This window comes from Taudactylus pleione, unplaced genomic scaffold, assembly GCF_031769625.1.
Source record: "Taudactylus pleione unplaced genomic scaffold, aTauple2 ptg000711l, whole genome shotgun sequence".
Classification (NCBI taxonomy): Eukaryota; Metazoa; Chordata; class Amphibia; order Anura; family Myobatrachidae; genus Taudactylus; species Taudactylus pleione.
Window position 1 is genome coordinate 12,991,167 of NW_028285113.1, and position 20,288 is coordinate 13,011,454.

Genomic DNA, 20,288 nt, shown 5'->3' on the forward strand with positions numbered 1-20,288 from the left:
TTTTCCTCAAATTTCCCCTGAACCTACCACCCTCCAGTTTCAGAACATGTCCTCTTGTTCTAATACTTCTCTTTCTTTGAAGAATGTCTCCTTCCTTTACCTTGTTAAAACCTTTTATATATTTCAACGTTTCTATCATGTCCCCCCTTTCCCTTCTCTGCTCCAAACTATACATATTAAGATCTTTTAGTCTTTCCTGGTACGTTTTGTGGTGTAGACCTTGCACCATTTTAGTTGCCCTTCTTTGTACAGTCTCTAATGTATTAATATCCTTCTGGAGATATGGCCTCCAGAACTTAGCCATTAGAGCCCCCACAATTATCCAACACATCCACTGGTGTGAGTGGTAACAACATTCCAATGTTAATCAAATCATATGTGGATTGACAGTGAACGAAGCATACAGGAAGACTTAATGAACATGTTAAAACGTTTCATTGAGATTGCCTGTTCCCAGTGGTGAAGTCCAAGGACCACCATAGTCCAACATGAATGCCCATCTAAGAACAAGAAGCAAGTTAAACTTTTACTATACACAGAGGTGGATTTAGGGGTCAGGCCACCCCACGGCACATTATTGCCCCCGCACACACACAAAATTAAATATGCAACATTTAAATTTGAATACAGGTAAATTCCAATCAGTGCTGCCAGTGCCACCAGATAGGGATCCATGCTTCAGCATCTCTGGTGAGCAAAGCCTTCATTGCGACTCCCATGCCAGTTCCACGGGTACTGCAGATACAGGTATTAGCAGGCTGCGCTGCCTCTCACAACATCACAGTCCCATCCTAGCTGGCTCAGGCTATGCCCCCTTTATGAAGAGGTCAGCCAGTCCAAATCAGATGCCTCCGGAGTCCAGATAAGTGGACAAGGTAGATGGCAACCCCAACTTCAACCCCACCTCCCGCACCACAAATCTGTACCCACGACACCCCCATCCCCTTTGTGGTGCTAAATAAAAAATAGTCCAGCTGCTCTGATGCGGAGGGGGGGGGAGCAGCTTGCTGTGTTTCCCCCAAGTTAGTGGCGCTCCCAGGCATGTGCCTAGTGGGAAATCCGTCAGTGACTATACAGAAATTCACCTTAGAACACTTTTAAATTAAATACTTAATCTCAAGGGGTAAAAAAACTAGGCCCCAAGGCGCTTAGTAAAAGTGTGTAAACCAGGAACTGCTAAGGGGGGCTGCCACCCACCAATACAGTAACCGCACCACAAACAAATTAGCAGCACTTTGACAACAACCTAGAAAATTAGTTAGTGAATACTTGAGTAAGAATTAAAAAATAATAAAAAGAAAATAATGATAATACATAAAACTGGACACAATGTTGATGGAAGATTCACTGGTGTATGCATAGCCTCCTATAGAGCAGGGTTTCCCAAACTCGGTCCTCATGGCACAGGTTTTAAGGACATCCGTCATGGATATTCTTTAAAACTGGAATGTCAGGGTGTCTTGAGTTTGGGAACCACTGCTATAGGAGAAGGAACTCCAATAAAGAGTCTAATCACCGGATCATTGTGTTTATAATAGATGGTAATGCACAGCATTAATACCATAGTACAAAGATAGATAAGTTCCTCTGAGTCCAGTAACGCACATACTGTATCAAAGTACAAAGCAGCTGGCAATGGAAGAGGTGTCTTAGAAACAGCAATGTTATAGTGGTAGGGATGTACTAAGCTCTAAAAAGTGATGAACTGGAGAGTGCTAAACGACCAGCCAATCAGCTCCTAACTGTGGTTAATAGTTTATAACTCTCTAATTTATCACTTTCCAGAGCTTGGTACATCTCCCCCTTAATCCCTTGTAGACATGGCTTGTTTTTGCTACTGTTCATAGGAACAGAGCTATTGATTGGATGCTTCTTGGGTCTTGCTTGCCACACAGGAAGCATAAAGAAAATGAACCCTGTGTAATTGTGCATGTTCCTGTAGGACCGCATGGAAGCTGCATGCAGCATAGTGAACACAATAAGGAAGCACAGAACTCACATGGTGCGGGATGTGGAGAGGCTCTGCGATGCCTATATAATATTAGCCAACTTGGACGCCAACCAGTGGAGAGCTCAGCGAAGTAAGTACAGCCTTACATTCATGGTATGTGAGCTAAATGCCAATGAACAGGGACCACATACCCCTTCAACAGAAATATGTGTGTATAATATTATAGATCCGTCCTACAGACCAGTAGTTCCGCACTTTCATAAATGACCCTTATCTTCTGTAGCTTTCTTGCAGTTTAAAATTATAGCTGGTTAATGCAGCCGATAAGATGACAACCACACACGTGTTCAGCTCTAAACCATCCAGATTAATTCTTGATGCAATAAAGCCAACACAGTTTTCATTATCGCTTTCTAAGTTTAATATTTATGTTTTCTATACTACAGAAGCCATACCTATCCCATCAGATCAGCCCATCACGAAACTAAACAATTTACAAGATGTTATTATTCCGACCATGGAACTAAAGGTATGATGACGTATCAGTGTCTTTTACGGTACTAGTTAGATTTGTATAAAATTCTAGATTATGCATACAGCAAACATGTGCAGATGCGAATTTACACATTGTTGTATATTTCCGTCCTATTCTGACTCGCACCAAACTTGGCGGGATCTGTCGGGTGTTTTGGGGGCAGGAACTAGGCGATGATTATGCGAACGCACAGAACCGCCTCGACTTGTGGGAGTGTTGTGAGAATGTATCTAAAGCTCCTTGCGTACGGGGAAGGGAAGCCTGGTTCTGACGTATCTCTTGTAGCTAGCATGGGTGCACGTGCAGATACTAATGACGACGATTGCGGCAGCTGGCGTAACATCAGTGGGGAGCACGGCCTTCCGCTTGCAGACGCACGGATTCCTGCTTTGGCCCTACGGTAGTAAACCAGGCTTCTGGGGCTGCCTACAACTCAGAAGCAGTCTTCTGCACCACGATAAGGAAAGTCGCTATTGGAGAACTGCTGTATTGCTCCTGTTTTGGTTTTGAAACTGGAAGGGAGCATTTGGGCTTGGTCAAGTCCGGCTGTCCATCTGCGGATAGCTGCCTGTTACTGTGGGGAAACTATGAATTATTTTGTATGTGGAACTCGTTGCATGTTATCGTCCCTCATGTAAATAGTGTCTCTACTTTAAAGTGTTTGTATACGTATCACAATCTGGTCACTAGAGGCAGCATCCTATTGGGTTGCAGGACCGTATTAATGCCAGTGATGACTGTGATCTGTGTGTCTGCATGGGGAGATTCTACAAAAGGATAAAGTGCTGTAACATGATGTGAAAAGTAACACATAATTACATTGGGTTGTTGACAGTGTAATATTATTTCCACAAGCAGTGTGTGTGTGAATTAATAAAATAACAGCTGTATTCTTCCTGAGCTGCTTTTGTTTTCACGTGTTCAGGTTGATCCCAGCGGGAAGTATGAAAACTTGGTGACAATTAAATCTTTCAGACCTGAGTTCCGCTTGGCTGGAGGCGTGAATCTTCCAAAAATAATTGACTGCATGGGTTCAGACGGGAAAGAGAGACGACAGCTTGTCAAGGTATTGACCATCTTCCTGCTCTTAATGACTTGAGCCTTTATCCCACTGTATTTATTTTATTCTCTTTGGGTCCTGTCTGAATAAAGCAACTACCTTTTGTACAGAGTGAATTGGTTAATTCCATTTAAAAGCAAACATTCAGGTCTTGGTGAAACATTCTAATTAAAGTCCAGTCCCTAAAGATTTATTACTTGTGTGCCATGATATGTTGAATCCCGCAGAACTCGCTCGCCACTGCTCCTGCCCACTGTCGGAGGTCAGCACGCTGCCCATCTGAAAAAAGACCGCAGGAGCAGGACAGTGGCAGAGTCGCCTTGTTTATGCAGTAACAAACTATTTCTGTATAAGTTGCTCGTTAACATAAGTTATACAACTTTTTGAATTGTCTGTATTTCTCCTTCCACTAAGGGACACTGGAGCTTGTAAAGTGGGGTATAGATAGGTGAGAGAGTGGAGCCTGGCACTTTAAATTTCTTTAGAAGTTTAGTTGGCTCCTCCCCCTCTATACCCCACCCGACCTCAGTTTAGATTTGTGCCTGAGAGGAGCTTGTGCGCAGAGAGCTGTCTCCAGCCCTTTTTACTTTATTTTCTTTTTCTTTTTACTCATTATGCAGTTCAGTTCGGGGGTGGGTCTTGTGGCGGAGCTGCAAACTCCTGAGATCCTACTCATTAGGGCTTTCTCATTCTGAATGCTGCCTTGTCCATCTATGCTACAGCAGGGAATAGCAAAGCCAGCGCTCACACAAGCCCTATAGCAGCAGCAATCTCTGTAGCTGTGCCATTGGACTGGAGCATGCACATGCACAAGCACAGTGATGTTTAAAGAAAAAAGCTGAATTAAATGCTAGTATACCTGTTTCTACAGCTTCAGGGTAGGATTGATATGCAGCTGATATAGGGGTCTATTTACACATTTGCTAGCAGTGATTAGTTTCTCAGAATTATATGTAACAGCACATTATAGCTCTGAGTCATCCATTTTGCAATAGACTGCAGTCTGTTTAACTACTTCCCTGCTACACAGGTTGTATCCTACAGGGAAATGCTCCATAACCCCAGCGCTGGCGAATGGGTCAGTGTCCTCGGCCGCTGCTCCGGACACAACAGGGACCAGTAGCCGAAGCTGGTGCAGCGGGGCCAAAGTAAGGCGGCTCCCTGCTTTACACCACCGGTATGGGAGACACCGACGGTGCTGACAGGAGGGACCAGGTCTTCTCCGCATGCCCACTAGGCCACCAGGGTACTTTTAAGCAGTGGGGCACCGCGGTAGCTGGCGGCCATTGCCCTGGGGGTCCATGTCAGAAGGGGGAGGTAGGCTCTCCCCGTTGGCTCCTCACCCACCCCTGGATGCTTTCTCTCATTAGAGGCACTCCACCCCAAGGTCACTGCTCTTCCCTCCTCACAGACGCTGGGCAGCCATTTCTAGGTGCCTGCTGGTAAAGCTTGTACGTGTAGAGTGCAGGCTTCTGTCTCCCCGTGTTCCTCGCCCCTGTGGTCAGGTTATACATGTAGCTCCTTTCCCCCCTCTTGGGGTGGTGTGTTGAGCATTTATTGCCTTAAATTTTGCTGTTATTATTGCATTGAATGTGTCTGTGTGTTTGACTCTTTTGCTATAGTCTCAGTCTCTGCATAGCCCCACTTATATTCTATTTGAGGTGCATTTACTTTCATTGCTCTACCCTGTGTGGCACATTACGGGTCTCTTGCTCTAGTGTGTGGGGTCCTCCTGGATTGCTGTACTATGTCTTCCAGGAGTAAAGATCCCAAGGAGGCGGGTGCTTCGGTACTGGGTAATTGCAGGGCTTGTGCTGCTGTGTTCTCTTCACAGGTTCCGGACCACTATGGTTTTGTACTCGCTGTTGTACAACCTCACAGCAGGCGGGTCCTTCAGCTTCACCTGCTACCCAAGAACCTGCTTGGATTGCCTCGCTATCCCAGGTAATGTTAAAGGTTGTGGATAGGCTTTCAGCCCCTGAGCCCGTTCCCTTGGTAGCTGTCCCTTCAAGTGTGGTCCCCAATGTGATGACGTCCCCTTTGCTGCCTTCTACCATAGAGCCTCCTTGGATGCAGTCTTTTGCGCAGTCTGTTCAGGGTTTAGCGCAAGTGTCAGAATCTTTCAAACAGATGCTGGACAGAGAGCGTCCTTCTAAGCGTAGACACTCTGAAAGGGACAGCTCTACACCCGTCTGATATTGAGTCAGACTCTGAAGTTTCTTCAGATCATGAAGAACATGTATCTGTAGCTTCCGATGTGGAATCCTCCTCTATTCCAGAAGATTCCCAGCCTCAAGTAGATGTAGTTACCTTGATAAATGCAGTTAAGTCAGTTTTGCTTATCAAGGATGTGGCTCCTATGTCCAATGCTCCAGCATTCAAACGTCAAAAGAAGGCAGTTGCGGAATTTCTTTCATCTGCACAGCTTGAGGACCTTTTGGCAGAGGCCTGGTCCCACCCTAATAGGCGCTTCCTAGTTTCTAAGCGATTAACTTCCTTTTATCCTTTGCCTGCTGCAGATCGGGCTAAATGGGAGTCTCCTCCCCCTGTTGATGCACATGTTGCCCATCTGGCTAAACATGTCACTCTTCCTCTTCCTAACACGGCATCCCTTAAGGATCCGATTGATAGGAGCTAGAGACTTTTCTTAAGTCTATTTATTCGAGTGCAGGTGTGATAGTTCGCCCGGGCCTTGCATCCACCTAGGTTGCTAAGCCATTGGTCGTGGGCTGACACCATGGAAGATGGCCTTACCTCAGGTACCCACAGGAATGAGCTTTTGTCTCTGGTGGAGCATATCAGCGAGGGGGCTTTTTATCTTGGGGAAGCGGCTATAGACACTGGTATATTCCAAGGTTTCGGCTTCTTCAGTCTCAGCTAGAAGAGCTCTCTGGCTTCGTTCCTGGCGGGCAGTTTCCGACTCTAAGAACTGGATAAAATAGTGGCTACTCTGGTGGCATCTACGGGCCTGTCTTCCTTCCGGAGCAGCTCCTAGGTCGCGTTCTTCTAATTTTCGCTCCTTTCATCCACAGGGTAAGGCCAAGAGCTTATCGTTCTCCAGGTCTCAGAGTTCCTCTACTAGGGATCTAAGCCAGCAGTTAAGCAACCCTGGTCTACCAGATGCCCAGCTGCTAAGCTAGCCGACAAGCCTGCAGAATGACGGGGCGGGCCTCCACCAGGGGGTCACCAGCATGGGAGTCCAGCTTCTTTTTTCAGGAATCTGGAAGGCGACCACGGGGGACGCCTGGGTAAGATGGGTGGTCTCCCAGGGGTACGGGTTGAGGGAGCATCCTCCGACCCAGTTTTTATCCACAGGTCCTCCTTTAGATCAGGAAATAGCAGCAGCTTTAAGAAAGTCCATTCGCTCTCTTGTGGCCCCCAGGGTCATTGTTCCAGTTCCCCCGTCTCAGCGGGGTACGGGCTTCTATAGCAATCTGTTTCGGGTCCGGAAGCTAAACTGGTTTTTCCGACCAATTCTCAACCTGAAGTCTCTCAAACAGGTACATGAAAATTCCCATGTTCTGAATGGAATCACTTCACTCCATTATTCTAGCCATGGAGCCGGGGGACTTCATGGCCTTCTTAGATATCCAGGATGCCTATTTGCATGTTCCCATCCGTATCAGTCACCAGCGGTTCCTCAGGTTTGCAGTCCAAGAGGATAATTTCCAGTTTCGTGCTTTGCCTTTTGGACCTTCCACGGCTTCTCGAGTCTTCACGAAGATCATGGCGGTCATGGCGGCTCATCTTCAGAGCAAGGGAATCTGAATTATTCCCTATCTGTATGACTTGCTTCTCTTGGCCCAGTCCCCGGGAATACTCAGGGAGCACATCCGGGTCACAATGGATCTTCTCCAGGCTCGTGGATAGGTCATCAGTTGGAAGAAATTCTTTCTAACTCACAGAAAATGGTGAATTTGGGGGCCTTACTGGACTCCAGGGCTCAGAGGGTGTTCCTCCCGGTAGGGTTCGGGACTTGCAGTCCAAAATACGTTTGTTTCTGCATCACCGCCGGGTGTCTCCTGGTCTCCACCTTCGACATGGTGGAGTATGCCCAGTTTAATTCCCGGCCTCCAATTGGAGACTCTAGCCCGGTGGGATAAATCCCATCTACGTCTCAGGTCTCAGACGATTGCTCTCTCTCAGGAGGTACGTTACTCCCTCTTGTGGTGGTTCCAGGAGTCCCATCTGACCAAGGGTCGTTCCTTGATCCTCTTTACCACCGATGTAAGTCTTCGGGGTTGGGGGGTGGTGTCCTTTCCAGGGACAGTGGTCAGCTTGGGAGATCCGATTGCCGATCAACATTCTGGAACTCCGAGCAGTTTACAGGGCCCTATGATGGGCTTTACCTCTGCTTCAAGATCGCCCTGTCCAGATACAGTCCAACAACGCGACGGCTGTCGCCTACATAAATCATCAGGGCGGTACTCAGTCGTGCCGCCATGAGGGAAGTCAGCAGCATTCTTCTTTTCCGTCTCTGTCAGTGGTTTACATTCCCGGAGTGCAAAATTGGGAAGCGGACTTCCTAAGCCAGCAGGACATTAATTTGGGCAAATGGGCCCTACATCCAGACGTCTTTCATCTTTTGGTTCTTCGCTGGGAATTGCTGGATATCGACATTATGGCGTCTCAACACAATCACCAGGTCCTGAGGCACTGCTCTGGTACCAGAGATTCGGGGGCCTTTCTGGTGGATGCTCTGGCGGTTCGGAGGACCTTACCACTTCTGTACATCTTTCCTTCAATCTCTCTAATTCCGCAAATTGAAGTTGGAGGGCGGCACGGTGATCCTAGTGGCTCCTGATTAAGGGTCTCTCCGTCGATACTCCCCTGCGCCTTCCACTGCGGCCAGATCTTCTATCTCAGGGCCAATGCTTTCATTCAGATCTGGCCCGTCGTCTTGAGAGCTAAGGGGTTCTCCAGGTCAGTCATTAACGCTATGCACAATGCCCATAAGCCCTCTTCAGCTAGGATTTACCATCTGGTTTGGAGGACTTTCTTTGACTGACTGGTGTTCGGCTAGGAATCTTAACCCCAGGTCATTCCGACTCTCCTTTTTGCAGCCAGGGCTGGATTTGGGCTTCTGTCTTGCTTCACTGAAGGTGCAGGTTCCAGCTCTTTCAGTCCTCTTTCAGAGGCAGATTGCGCTGTTGCCTGATGTTCGGACCCTTTTTCAGGGTGTCCTACACGTACAAACCCCGTTTGTACCGCCAGTGGCTCCATGGAATTTGTCCCTGGTCCTTAGGGTCCTTCAGTCTTCGCCTTTTAAGCTTTTGAACACTGTAGACATCTGTTGGCTTACCTTGAAGACTGTCTTCCTCCTTGCCATAGTCTCTGCCCAACGGATGTCGGACTTAAGCACATTGTCTTGTCGCTCTCCCTTTCTAATCTTTCACTAGGACAGAGCTGTCCTTCGAACACGACTAGGCTACCTTACTAAGGTTGTTTCTAGGTTCCACATCAATCAAGAGATTGTGGTTCTTTCTTTCCAGGTTCCAGATTCCTCACCGGAGGATGCCTTCTGGATATCATGCAAGCTCTCCGGATTTACGTGGACAGGACAAAAGACATGCGTAGGACAGATTCTCTCTTTGTCCTGTATGATTTCCGCAAACGGGGCTGGCCAGCTACTAAGAGACAACATGGTATTGTATGTTGGCCCCGCTACCTCGCTTGGCTAGTGGTTAGGTCAGAATAAGTCCGCCTCAAGGTGTATTGGCCATTGCTGCCTCACAGCACTGAGATCATGGGTTCGATTCCGGGTGCTCCGGTTTCTTCCCACATTCCAAATTTAAAAAAAAATAAATATATATATATATATATACACGCAGTCTAGTCACATTATTATGACCACCTCCTAAATTTGACCTTGGCAGCGCGTAGCCCGTGAAGTATGTAACGTTCCGTGCACTGGCTTGGTGGGTAAATAAGGTGTGTAATAGGCCGTCTGCACACATATCACTCGTTGCTGTCATGGGTAAAAGGGGCGATTTATCTGCGTTGCAAAAAGGGAGGATTATTGGCTTTCGGGCGAAGGGTGGCAGTATTTTTGAAATAGCGCAGTTTGTGAACTGTTTGCGTGCTGCAGTGGTGAAGATGTGTGACTAGACAAATGGCACCAATGCAAATAACCGACCTGGAAACTGCAGAGCACCACGTGCCAATTATGTGAAAGGAGAACATCTGCTACGAAGGTGCGTGAGGGTCGACCGACACGCTGCAGTGGAGCAGCTCACCGTCAAAATTAACCTGGGGGCCACCAGACGTGTGTCTAAGATGACAGTTCAGTGAATCCTGCTGTGTATGGGGCTCCAAAGCAAACGGATGGTCACTGCACCTATGCTATCGAAGGTGCATCGGCGGGAAAGGCTTCAATTTTCACACCTGTATCGGAATTGGACCTCCGTTGTTTGACTTCGATGAGTCATGTTTTCTGCTAAAAACAAGATGTGTAGTAGCGCTTTGATGATGGACTCTCAGAAATAGATACTTATTTCATTAACAACTCATGTTGCTTTAATAAATGTAATATACAAATAACAATAAAATACATATCATAAAATAATTAAAAAATACAGCAATGATACACCCTGATGTGAGTCCACAACAATAGTGCCTGTTCCTATTAAACTTCCGGATGTCCAATAACCATATGGGCATAAATAACATTTATATGAATAATCACTGTGGCTGTCCTGTATAGATAGTCAATAGTCTGCACATGACACTTGGGTCAATGATGTATAGAACTGTTCATAGTATAGTTACCATTCCTGGCACTGATAGGGGGATACTCCTATTAACATACACAGTTGGTACGCTGCACTTGGAGTCCTCCAAAGTTCACGGTGGATGTCTCTCTTGAAATCCAGGATGTGGATAAACAGTAATTGAAAAGAAGAGTCCCAAAGGTAGTAAATCCGGTAAGCTGGTCCAGGGTAATTGGTATAGCAATGCCACTGTTAGTGGAGTCACTTAGCAGATAAGGGTGATGTCCTGGTGTTGGGACTAACGCGTTTCGCTCTAACGCGTTTCGCTGTATCAAATAACAGCTTTTTCAAAGGTATAACATTGTGGGTCTCATGGGGCCTTTTTATACCCCTTCTGATATCCGTACTCATTTGCACCTGATCGTAATCATCAGCTCATTAACAGATATATTAAGAACATTGCTAAAAATAAATACTGGAGGCAGACCTACTTATACACTCTACATAAACAAATACAGAGAATCTGCTTTTGACAATTAAAACATTTACTATTTAGAATGCTTAACCTTATTTTCCTTTTTCTCTGGGTCCCGATCCCGGTCACGTGATATGATCGCTATCACGTGATTTCAGGGGGAACTCCGTGTTTATAGTCTCCAGGTAGTCATGGAGACGCATATTTATTCCCTTATTATTGGTCCAAATAAACACGTGTTTATATCACGTGATCGCTCCACACATCTTTGATGTTGCATCATAATCTTATACTACGTGGCCGCTATTCGTATCAGTATTATTGAATAGCCCATTACGAAAAGGCTACTAAGCTCATTCTGATCACGTGATGTTATGCATATAGTTTATCTGAATGGGCCTATCAATTACGGCCTTTTGTAGTGTGGAATCCTGGGTAATGTAGTTTTTAGATCTTTCCGATCACATGATATTAAGCATATAGTTTCTCTTTTTAGATCTATCAATTACATCCTTTTATAGTGTAGGATTCTGAGTAATGTAGTATTTATATCTTTTTATTCAGGATAATAGCAAAATATCCAGGACTAGGGGAAAACATATTTTACTAGTCTTTAATCTTTTAAAATAGAGTATAGCTTAGAGAAGGTCATTTTTGTGTCAGAATGTATAATTGAATTCTATTTAGTTTCATTAATTTGCTACACATACCAATAAAATTCCCAAATATAAAATATCGACATCCATAATAGATATATAGACAAACATATAAATTTGCATACATATGTATGAATACATATGCAACACAGTCCCATATATGAACTGCATATTATTACTGCAATAGAACTACATTGTCGTATAAATGACACTAGAATATACCCAATTGCACAAACCATCTGTGATCACATACACATTAGTGAATATCCACATAAATAGTATATAGTAAAACACGAAAAGACCTCTATCATTTTTCATAAAAATTGTTCTACTCATATAGGATGGGTGAAGATGTTGGATATTCAGACACCTGTTCTCATATCTTAGACCTATATTACTACATTCAATTTGATTGCTTCATTGAGACCTTCTTGGTAAATTGAATTCATCTGAAACATCCAGAAGACCTCTTGTCTGCACAGATTTCTAAATCTATCCTCCTCCTCTTTTTGTTAGTGGAATGAATTCAGTTAAAACCACTTTCAAGCTATTGTGGTCTCCATTATGGGCATCACAGAAGGGTCTGGATACGCTATGAGATCGCACTTTTTTGAAAATATTTCTGCGGTGCTCTAAAAAATTAGTTTTCAACTTTCTGGTAGTTCTACCAATGTACTTATAATTGCACTCACAGGAAAGCATATATATGACAAATTGGGTATTGCAATTAATAAAGCTCTTTATTTCATAGTTTCTATTTCCTACATTAGTCAATATAGATGTTGTTTTATTTACTACATGATTGCATGTCAGACATTTATTACTCCCACATTTATAAAAACCCTTTGGTTTAGTTTGTAGCCACATGGTATTCAGAATACTCTCTTTTGTATTATCTATTGGTTTTAAAAAACTTGGTGCCAATAGTGTCTTCAATGATTTATTCTTTCTGAAAATGAAAGCAGGTTTATTTGGGATGAGATCGTTTAATACATAATCCTGTTTAAGGATGTTATAATTTTTCCTTATAATACTTTTTATTTCTGAACAATGATTATTATATGTTGATATAAACGCTAATTCCCTATTTTCAGAAACCTCCTTAGATATTGTCTTTTCAGTTCTATGTTCTAGGAGAGCATTTCTGTCTAGGGTTTTTACCTCATCGTAAGCTCTCTTAAAGATCAAATCTGGGTATCCTCGTTGTCGAAAAGAATCCATCATTCCATTTGCCTGTTTTTGAAATGTTGAAATGTTGCTACCTCTGAGCAATTACGACGTAACCGTAATAGCTGTCCCTTAGGAATATTCTTTTTCCGTGGGGGGTAATGGGCACTACTGAAATAAGCATCCCTCCCACCGTCTTTCACATAATTGGAGGAACAGATTCTATTATCTTTAATTTCTAGGGGCAGATCTAAAAAATGTGTCCGATTTCTTTGATAATCGTGTGTAAATTTTAAATTATAAGTGTTAAGATTAAGATAAGTGACAAACTCTAGTGCAGAGGAGTGATCCCCATCCCAAATAATAATTAAATCATCAATATACCGGCCATAGAGGACCAGGTTTGCGCCAAAGCCGCCACCCCACACTAGGTGCTCCTCCACCTCACCCATGTAGAGGTTGGTGTAGCTCGGTGCAAATCTGGTCCCCATGGCCGTACCTATCGCCTGTAAATAATACGTGTCTAAGAACAAAAAGTAATTTTGATGAAGAATGTATGAAATTGAATCCAGGATAAACTTTCTATGTCTTTCTATGAGATCATTATCTATACTGAGTCTATTTGAGATTGCTTTAATACCCTGATCATGAGGAATATTTGAGTAAAGACTTTGAACATCAAGAGTTAGAAAGCCATATGAATCTTTCCATTCAATATCCTGGATCAATTGTAGAAAATGTGTGGTATCTTTAATATGTGATTTTAAAGTGGACATCCATGGTTGTAAAAATGAATCAACATAAAATGATAAATTCCATGATAAAGAATTAATGCCTGAAATAATAGGGCGCCCCGGGGGTGAAGTGAGGGATTTGTGAATTTTGGGTAAGTGATAATAAATTGGAACTGAAGGGTGGGTAGGATAAAGAAATCGAAACTCCTCTTTGGATATGATCCCATCTATCATAGCTTCCTAAAGTAAACCTGTAGTTCAAATAGGAACTTTTCTGTTGGGTTGGTAGTCAGTTTTTTGTAAAACATAGTATCTTCTAGCTGCCTTTTGGCTTCCTTAATATAATCAACTTTATCTTGGACTATAAGTCCCCCTCCTTTATCCGCCTCTTTGATGATTATTGAAGAAATTTTTATCAGGTTTTTGATCGCTTTTCTTTCCCATTTATTTAGGTTCCCTTTTTTAGTTGTTAGTTGAGCCTGGTTAGATTTTTTACACATTTTTTTGAAATCGTTTAGAGTTGTTTTGTAGAAACTCTCTATACTGGTCACTTTTGATTTTATTGTGTAGAATTCCGATTTTAACTTGAATTTACCTCTATTTTTATTTATATCAAACAATTTCTGGGTCTCATTGTGTATTTCACAGCTATTTTCTTCCAAAAGATTATTTAGCGCATTAATTGCTGGAACATCTCACAGATCCAATAATATTGGGGATGCCTCATCAGCTTCTCTGTCTAATTGTTGTCGTGCAAAAAACTTTTTCCTACAAAGGGTTGCTATGAATCGATTTAACTCAACGAAGAGATCAAATATATTGGGGGTCACTGAAGGCGAAAATTTTAGGCCCTTACTTAATAATGAGATTTCACTTTCACTGATAGCTGTTTAGAAGACAGATTAAAGATAGTTTTAGCAAGTTTTTTTCTGTAGATGTTTCAGTTATATATGTCTCTGTCTTCTACCTCCTCTATTTCCTCTGAGCCTAGGTTTCTTCTTCTTTTTGGGGTCCCTGAGGTCCGCTGTTTTGATAATCCTGGATCTCTGGGGGTCTTCTTACCTGCTGATCTAAAAAATCCTTTTGTGTTTTGTCATCTCTATCTTCAGCAAAGGAGGGCCTAATTTTTGGTCTTGCACCCATAAGGATTTCCTTATAAGTTTCCCTTCCATATTGATTTGGTTATTCCTCCCTTTTGTACCTGTTCCTATGGCCTTCTGAAGAAGTCCCAAAGGGATGAAACGCGTTGAGGCCGTTTGACCCAGGCTCTCTGGTGTTTTTTGGATACATATCCATGAGGACTGGGTACCCCCTTTTAAAGATAAGCACAAAAACTTTATTTTTTATTTTTTGTTTGTTTGTTTCATGTGATGTCTCCCCATACCTTGTAACTGAATAAAATAACCCTATGTTCAAATATACTGACGAGGGATTATTTATATTTAGCTCTCATATATTGAACATATACTCTCCATAGAGGGACGGAGAGAGGGCACTAAAAGTTACGTGGTGGATGACAAACTACAGGCTATCTACTTAGCATTTTCTGGTACGCAGCCTCTATATGTAATTATACTACTACTAATTGAAAGGAAATACTACACTATATACATTCTTTCTCCTATGAGCCCATTTTAGCTTCTTAGAAGGTGATCAAGCAGATGACATCTCACTCAACCTGCCTTATATAGACCACCCACCTTCTGGATCTACAGATAAGTTCAAAAGTTTTTCTTTTTGGTACGCACAATCACTTCTATGAGCACGAATTATCACCATTTTTAAATACTACACTATTAGGCGCATGTCTTCTTACACTTCTTTTTCATATATATATATATATATATATATATATATATATATATATATATATATATTCAGGGTGTGCAGTCTAGGGCCCCTTTTCTACATGTTCCTTTGATACTACGCTGTCTCTTAGAGGTCCGTGGAAAAGGTTTTCTGACTTCTTAACGCGGCTCCACGATGGGCATCTCCTTGTGCGGCTCTTACATCTTTGTATTTCATGCTGGCGACCCGTCACTGTTGCTGTGAGGGCTGGTTCTTCGTTGGCAGAGTTCATTCTGGTCACTCTGCTGCATCCGGAGTCGCCAGCTATGCTCCTGAGACTATCAGGTTGCCCGAAGTTTGTTATTCCTGCTAGACCTGGACAGGTGTCATTGGCACGCTTCCATCTAATTGTAAGTCTTCTGCCGCTTGGTGTTGCACGCCGTAGTTCTCTTATACTTCTTTTGGTTGTCCCGGTTTTGTCACTCCTTCAGGTGCCAGTGGTTACTGGTTTTTGCCTGGACTCGTTGAGGGTACATGCTGCTACCCTTTTCGTGGATTTTGGTATCTGTTGTCCAGCTTCCTGATCAGCTAACCTTCTGCATGGAGTTTTTGAGTCCAGTCACCTTTGGTGCCTCCTACCTTTTGGAATCTAAACCTTGTGGTGTGTTCCGACATCTTAACCCTCTGATTCCTCCAAATTGGATGGGTTTGTGCTTCTGCACTACGTGGACTTCCTGTATGGTCCTGGTTGACCGTTCTGTGGTTGACTATTGTCTTCGCTTTATAGGATCAGAGTTGTAGCTTCGTTCATTCACTCTTTCTACATCATTGTTCTTCTTCCCATACAGCTGTGCCCTGCACTTGCCAAACTCTTTTTTTGTAACTTGTGGTTTTGGCCTTCCAGGTTGATCACCCTTGTGGTTATTCTTGGGTTGGCTGTCATTGCATCTCTACTGTTTCTGGATGTGGTTCAGGTTTTCTTGAGTCTTGTTCTCATATTATTACCATGCTGCAACAATTTTCTTGTTGGTACTCCCTGATACACTCTGCGTTCTTGGTGAGGGGGGGGGACGCGGAGTGTTAATCGCAAGGTTTTGCAAGTCTCTCGGCGCCTTCCCTCCTGGGGGGTTCAGCTTTGGGACGTCCCCAATGTATATGCTCTAGTGTTCTCTAGTGTTGGTTGCAAGGTTTTGCCAGTTTCTCAGCGCCTTCCCTCCCGGGGGGTTCAGCTTTGGGACGTCCCCAATGTATATGCTCTAGTGTTCTCTAGTGGTTGAAAGACAAAATAGGATTTTGGTACTTACCAATAAATCCTTTTCTCAGATTCCATCGAGGACACTGGATGCCCTCCCAGCGCTGTTCCTAACTGCAGTGTTTGGCGAGTTTTTCATGGTTGTTTGCAGAATATGGTTCTATTGTCAGTTTTGTTGGCTGTTCAGGGTCTTGAACCTTCTTGGTTGGTTCCTTCTTCTTGTCTCTCCTTCCTCGGTTGGCTATGCTCCCTGTTTCCACACGGGCTTGGTTAATCTTAAGGTTGGTTGGGGTATAGAGGGGGAGGAGCCAACTACACTTCTAAAGAAATGTAAAATGCCAGGCTCCACTCTCTCACCCGTGTATATGCAGTGTCCCCTATGGAATCGGAGAAAGAAATTTATCGGTAATTACCAAAATCCTATTTTTCATTTTAATCTAATGATATGTATATATTTAGATTTAGCAATTTGAACTGTTCAGAAAGTCTCTGATATTGCCTACTGTAAATGTTTTCATGCAGTAGACCACATCTAACCCTCCCAAGTGCGGGTGTCCGCCCCTGCTGCCCGGCTTACCTTTGTTCGGTATGCCGGGCGTCGGGCTCTCAGCATAGGGATGATAGGGGTTGGGATTTCAACGCCTATCAGTCCCCTGTCGGGATTAAACAGTTGGGTAGCCGGCGGTTGGAATTTCGGCCGTCGGCTTCCTGACTGCATCCCGATATATTCAGGGGTGTAACGATCCATTGCTGCCGATGGCAAAATTATTAAGGAACCGCAATGGTGGTCCATCCACACTCTGCTCCTCTGTCCTTGTGCTGGTCTAGACTTTCAGTTCTGGAAGAGTACAACAAGGCCCTTGGCATCAAATGATACAGCATCACCCTTTACCACTCACCTGTGGGCTCCAAATCCACTGGATAGCTTGGACCATGCCATTATTAGTTCTTGTTTTTTATTTAAAAGGAAAGCTATTACAGACCCTTAAACACACATTACATAAAACTTGCATACAGACATGTTTTCCTTCCTATGCACAATTATGTAAAGTGTTGCTTATACAGATAGATTGTGAAGGATGGGGAAGCCTTCAGCCACCACTTAGGAAGCTGAGCAGCACCTCACAATGCCGGACATCGTGAATAACGTTGTGGCATCCATAAAAAGAGGAATAATTGCACAAACATAGTATTAACATTTTATAAGTGACTAGTTAGCAAACATCTTGAATATAGGAGTTGAGGTTTAAGCATCTCTCTGGAGGTTCCGAGGTGATCAGCATCTTCAAAAAACTAGAATGCAAGAGTTAAATTATAAGTAGAGGTTAAAACGTTTTACCATCAGCAGCGTCTAGATGTGGAATCCCTTACCACATGGTGGTGGTAGCACATTTACTAACAGCATTTAAAAAAGTGCTGGGCGCTTTATTCCAAATAACGCTGTCCCATCAGGAGTTTACCGGGTCTTGAGCTGCTGTTTCGGGTCCCTCCGTGTTACCAGTGCCCTCTGCTCTCCTCCTCTTTTCCTTACAGTGGCCTCCCTTCCTTGTGTCCCACACTATTCATGCCAGTTCCATCCTTACTGTCTATAGGGATGAGCGTGCAGGACTGTCCCCTTATGTACCCTGTTACCAGACTTCTTCCTGTATTTCTCAATTGACTCTTTTTAAGCTGCACATTACTGACCTCAGCTTTGTGTTATGACCATTCTCTTGCTATTCCCCTTTGGCCTCAGCATTCCTGTTCCATTACCAGACCCTGCTTGCTGACGACTCTCCTCAATCATGCTCAGAACCAACTCAGGGGGCCGGGACCTGCGTGCTGGCCGCAGCCAAGCCCCTACCTACTTCCTGGTGAACAACACCAGTATGTTAGACTCATCATCCCTATTATTGGTTGTGTCAATCCCAGCTGGTTGGCAGCATCCACATTTCAGTCCAGAATCATGCCTGATACAGCGATTCAGAACTAAGCATATATTGCGTCTCCATGTAATTAAGGTGGACATTGTCCCTATTTCTGTAATGCCAGTGGTCCCAATTGCGCACAGAGGACCCCAGCACCTGCAAAACATTAAACATGCGAGGGTCGTATGTAGTGGGGTCAGTACCTGATTGGATTGTGTGGCCGCAGCACCTATGCAGCTAGAGAGAAAAACAAAAAAGGGAATTTAAACATTAATAAATAATAACTTCATATAGCAACTGTGTCCTCCTGCATGAAACTGAACTTTTCAGCATTCAATCTGCTGAAGTAGGTTTTTGTATTTGAGCAGAGTATGAGATCAAGAGGACACAATGTATAAACCTGTCATATCTAGAAGAGCTTGTGGCGGCTCGGCAGGCTCGCTGTCCTAGGCTGATATTTGCATAATGCTGACAATCTATCTCCCCTCAGCATAGAAGTTACAGTGAGACGAAGACTGACAGCAAAATGTATAAGAGATTCTAGAGTACTGTCTGTGTAAAAGCTGTAATGACTTGTCAGCGCAAATTTCAATTGCAGAGTCCAAAAATTTGGCTACAGGCCTAAAAAGCAAAAAAAAAGATATGACACTGCAGAGTGATTTGCTGCATAGGGAGAATTTTGTTTCCCAGTCTATGGAATGCTGAGGAATTACCATATATACGATTGCATTTAATAATGTCTCTTTCTCCATAGCTGTTATCGCATCTGCAATGCGATAACTTTTGCTTATGTTCTTGTTTAAAGGGCCGGGATGATCTGAGACAAGATGCTGTGATGCAGCAGGTCTTCCAGATGTGTAATACATTATTGCAGAGGAATAGCGAGACTAGGAGGAGAAAGCTAACTATTCGCAGATACAAGGTGATACTTGCTTTATATGTGAAATCACTGGCATGGAATATACATATATGTGATATGTTACCGATTTCCATGTGTCGTCAGGTGGTGCCACTCTCTCAGAGAAGCGGCGTCCTGGAGTGGTGTTTGGGGACAGTTCCAATTGGTGAATACCTGGTCAATGCAGACGATGGTGCACACAGTCGTTACCGGCCTAATGACTACAGTAATTTGCAGTGCCAGAAGAGAATGATGGTTGGTGCGCTGTGATTATTCTAAGATTCCAACGCTGTGCACACAGTCATACATTGCAAGACATTACTTCAGTTTTGTTCATTTTATTTTGCAGTCCAGTTGTAGATTTAAAGTGATGAGATTCAAAAGTGGCCCGCCTGGCCTCCTCAGGGCATCACCACTTAATACACATAGTTGCTTTTCACATCACCTGTTATGTTTGTATTTTATTCATGTAATATTTCACATATATTTTAACCCCTTTTTCAACACTTATTAGTTAGTCTTACACATCTATACTTTACACTGCACTGTCACTCTTTTTCCATTTTTCGTGTGATGCCCTGGGAGGGTCATGGGCTGGACGTTTTTCGGGGTGCACTGCGCCCCGGACGTGAACCCCTTAGTGTTAGGAACTACTAGTGACAGAGAAGCCGTGACGTGGCCTAGCAGCTTCCCATGTATTTGCAAATGCATGCAACCAATATCTTTGAATTTCTATGACCATATAGTCTTCATATATTGTTGCAAGTATTATTCAGTGTGCTGAGGAACAATAGGGGGTTAAACCCCCCTTCTTTTTCTACCCCGTCTGTACTCTAGTCAGGCCTAATTATTAAAAAGCGAAACAAAAAATAAAAACCCAATAGTGGTGGTTTTCTATCATCGCCTATAGCAGCTATCTCCTTAATTTACCAATAAGATATTGTTGGGGGACAGCTGATCTGCCTGCCTTTAAATTCCACTTACTGAAAAATAAAATTAAGGAAACAAAGTATATTTTTTATTTGAAAATATATATAATAGTATTCACTTGTGAATAATTGCTTTATTTAAATAATTTTTCACAATGAATTTCTTCTGCTATAGCCATGCAGAGATTGATTTGGCAGAAGACGATTGAGGCAGTCCTTGTACCAC

General features: G+C 43.4%; 1 protein-coding gene across 3 annotated transcripts in view; it reads left to right on the forward strand.

The window, feature by feature from the left end:
• The window catches only part of ATM (ATM serine/threonine kinase), a 245,664-nt gene that overhangs the window by 210,264 nt on the left and 15,112 nt on the right, over nt 1-20,288 (forward strand). For all 3 annotated transcript variants that reach the window (XM_088456725.1, XM_088456727.1, XM_088456726.1), the window contains exons 53-57: nt 1,943-2,081; nt 2,398-2,480; nt 3,412-3,552; nt 19,041-19,157; nt 19,239-19,388. In XM_088456725.1, the coding sequence (XP_088312851.1) occupies nt 1,943-2,081; nt 2,398-2,480; nt 3,412-3,552; nt 19,041-19,157; nt 19,239-19,388 (630 nt within the window). The remainder of the gene's footprint in view (nt 1-1,942; nt 2,082-2,397; nt 2,481-3,411; nt 3,553-19,040; nt 19,158-19,238; nt 19,389-20,288) is intronic.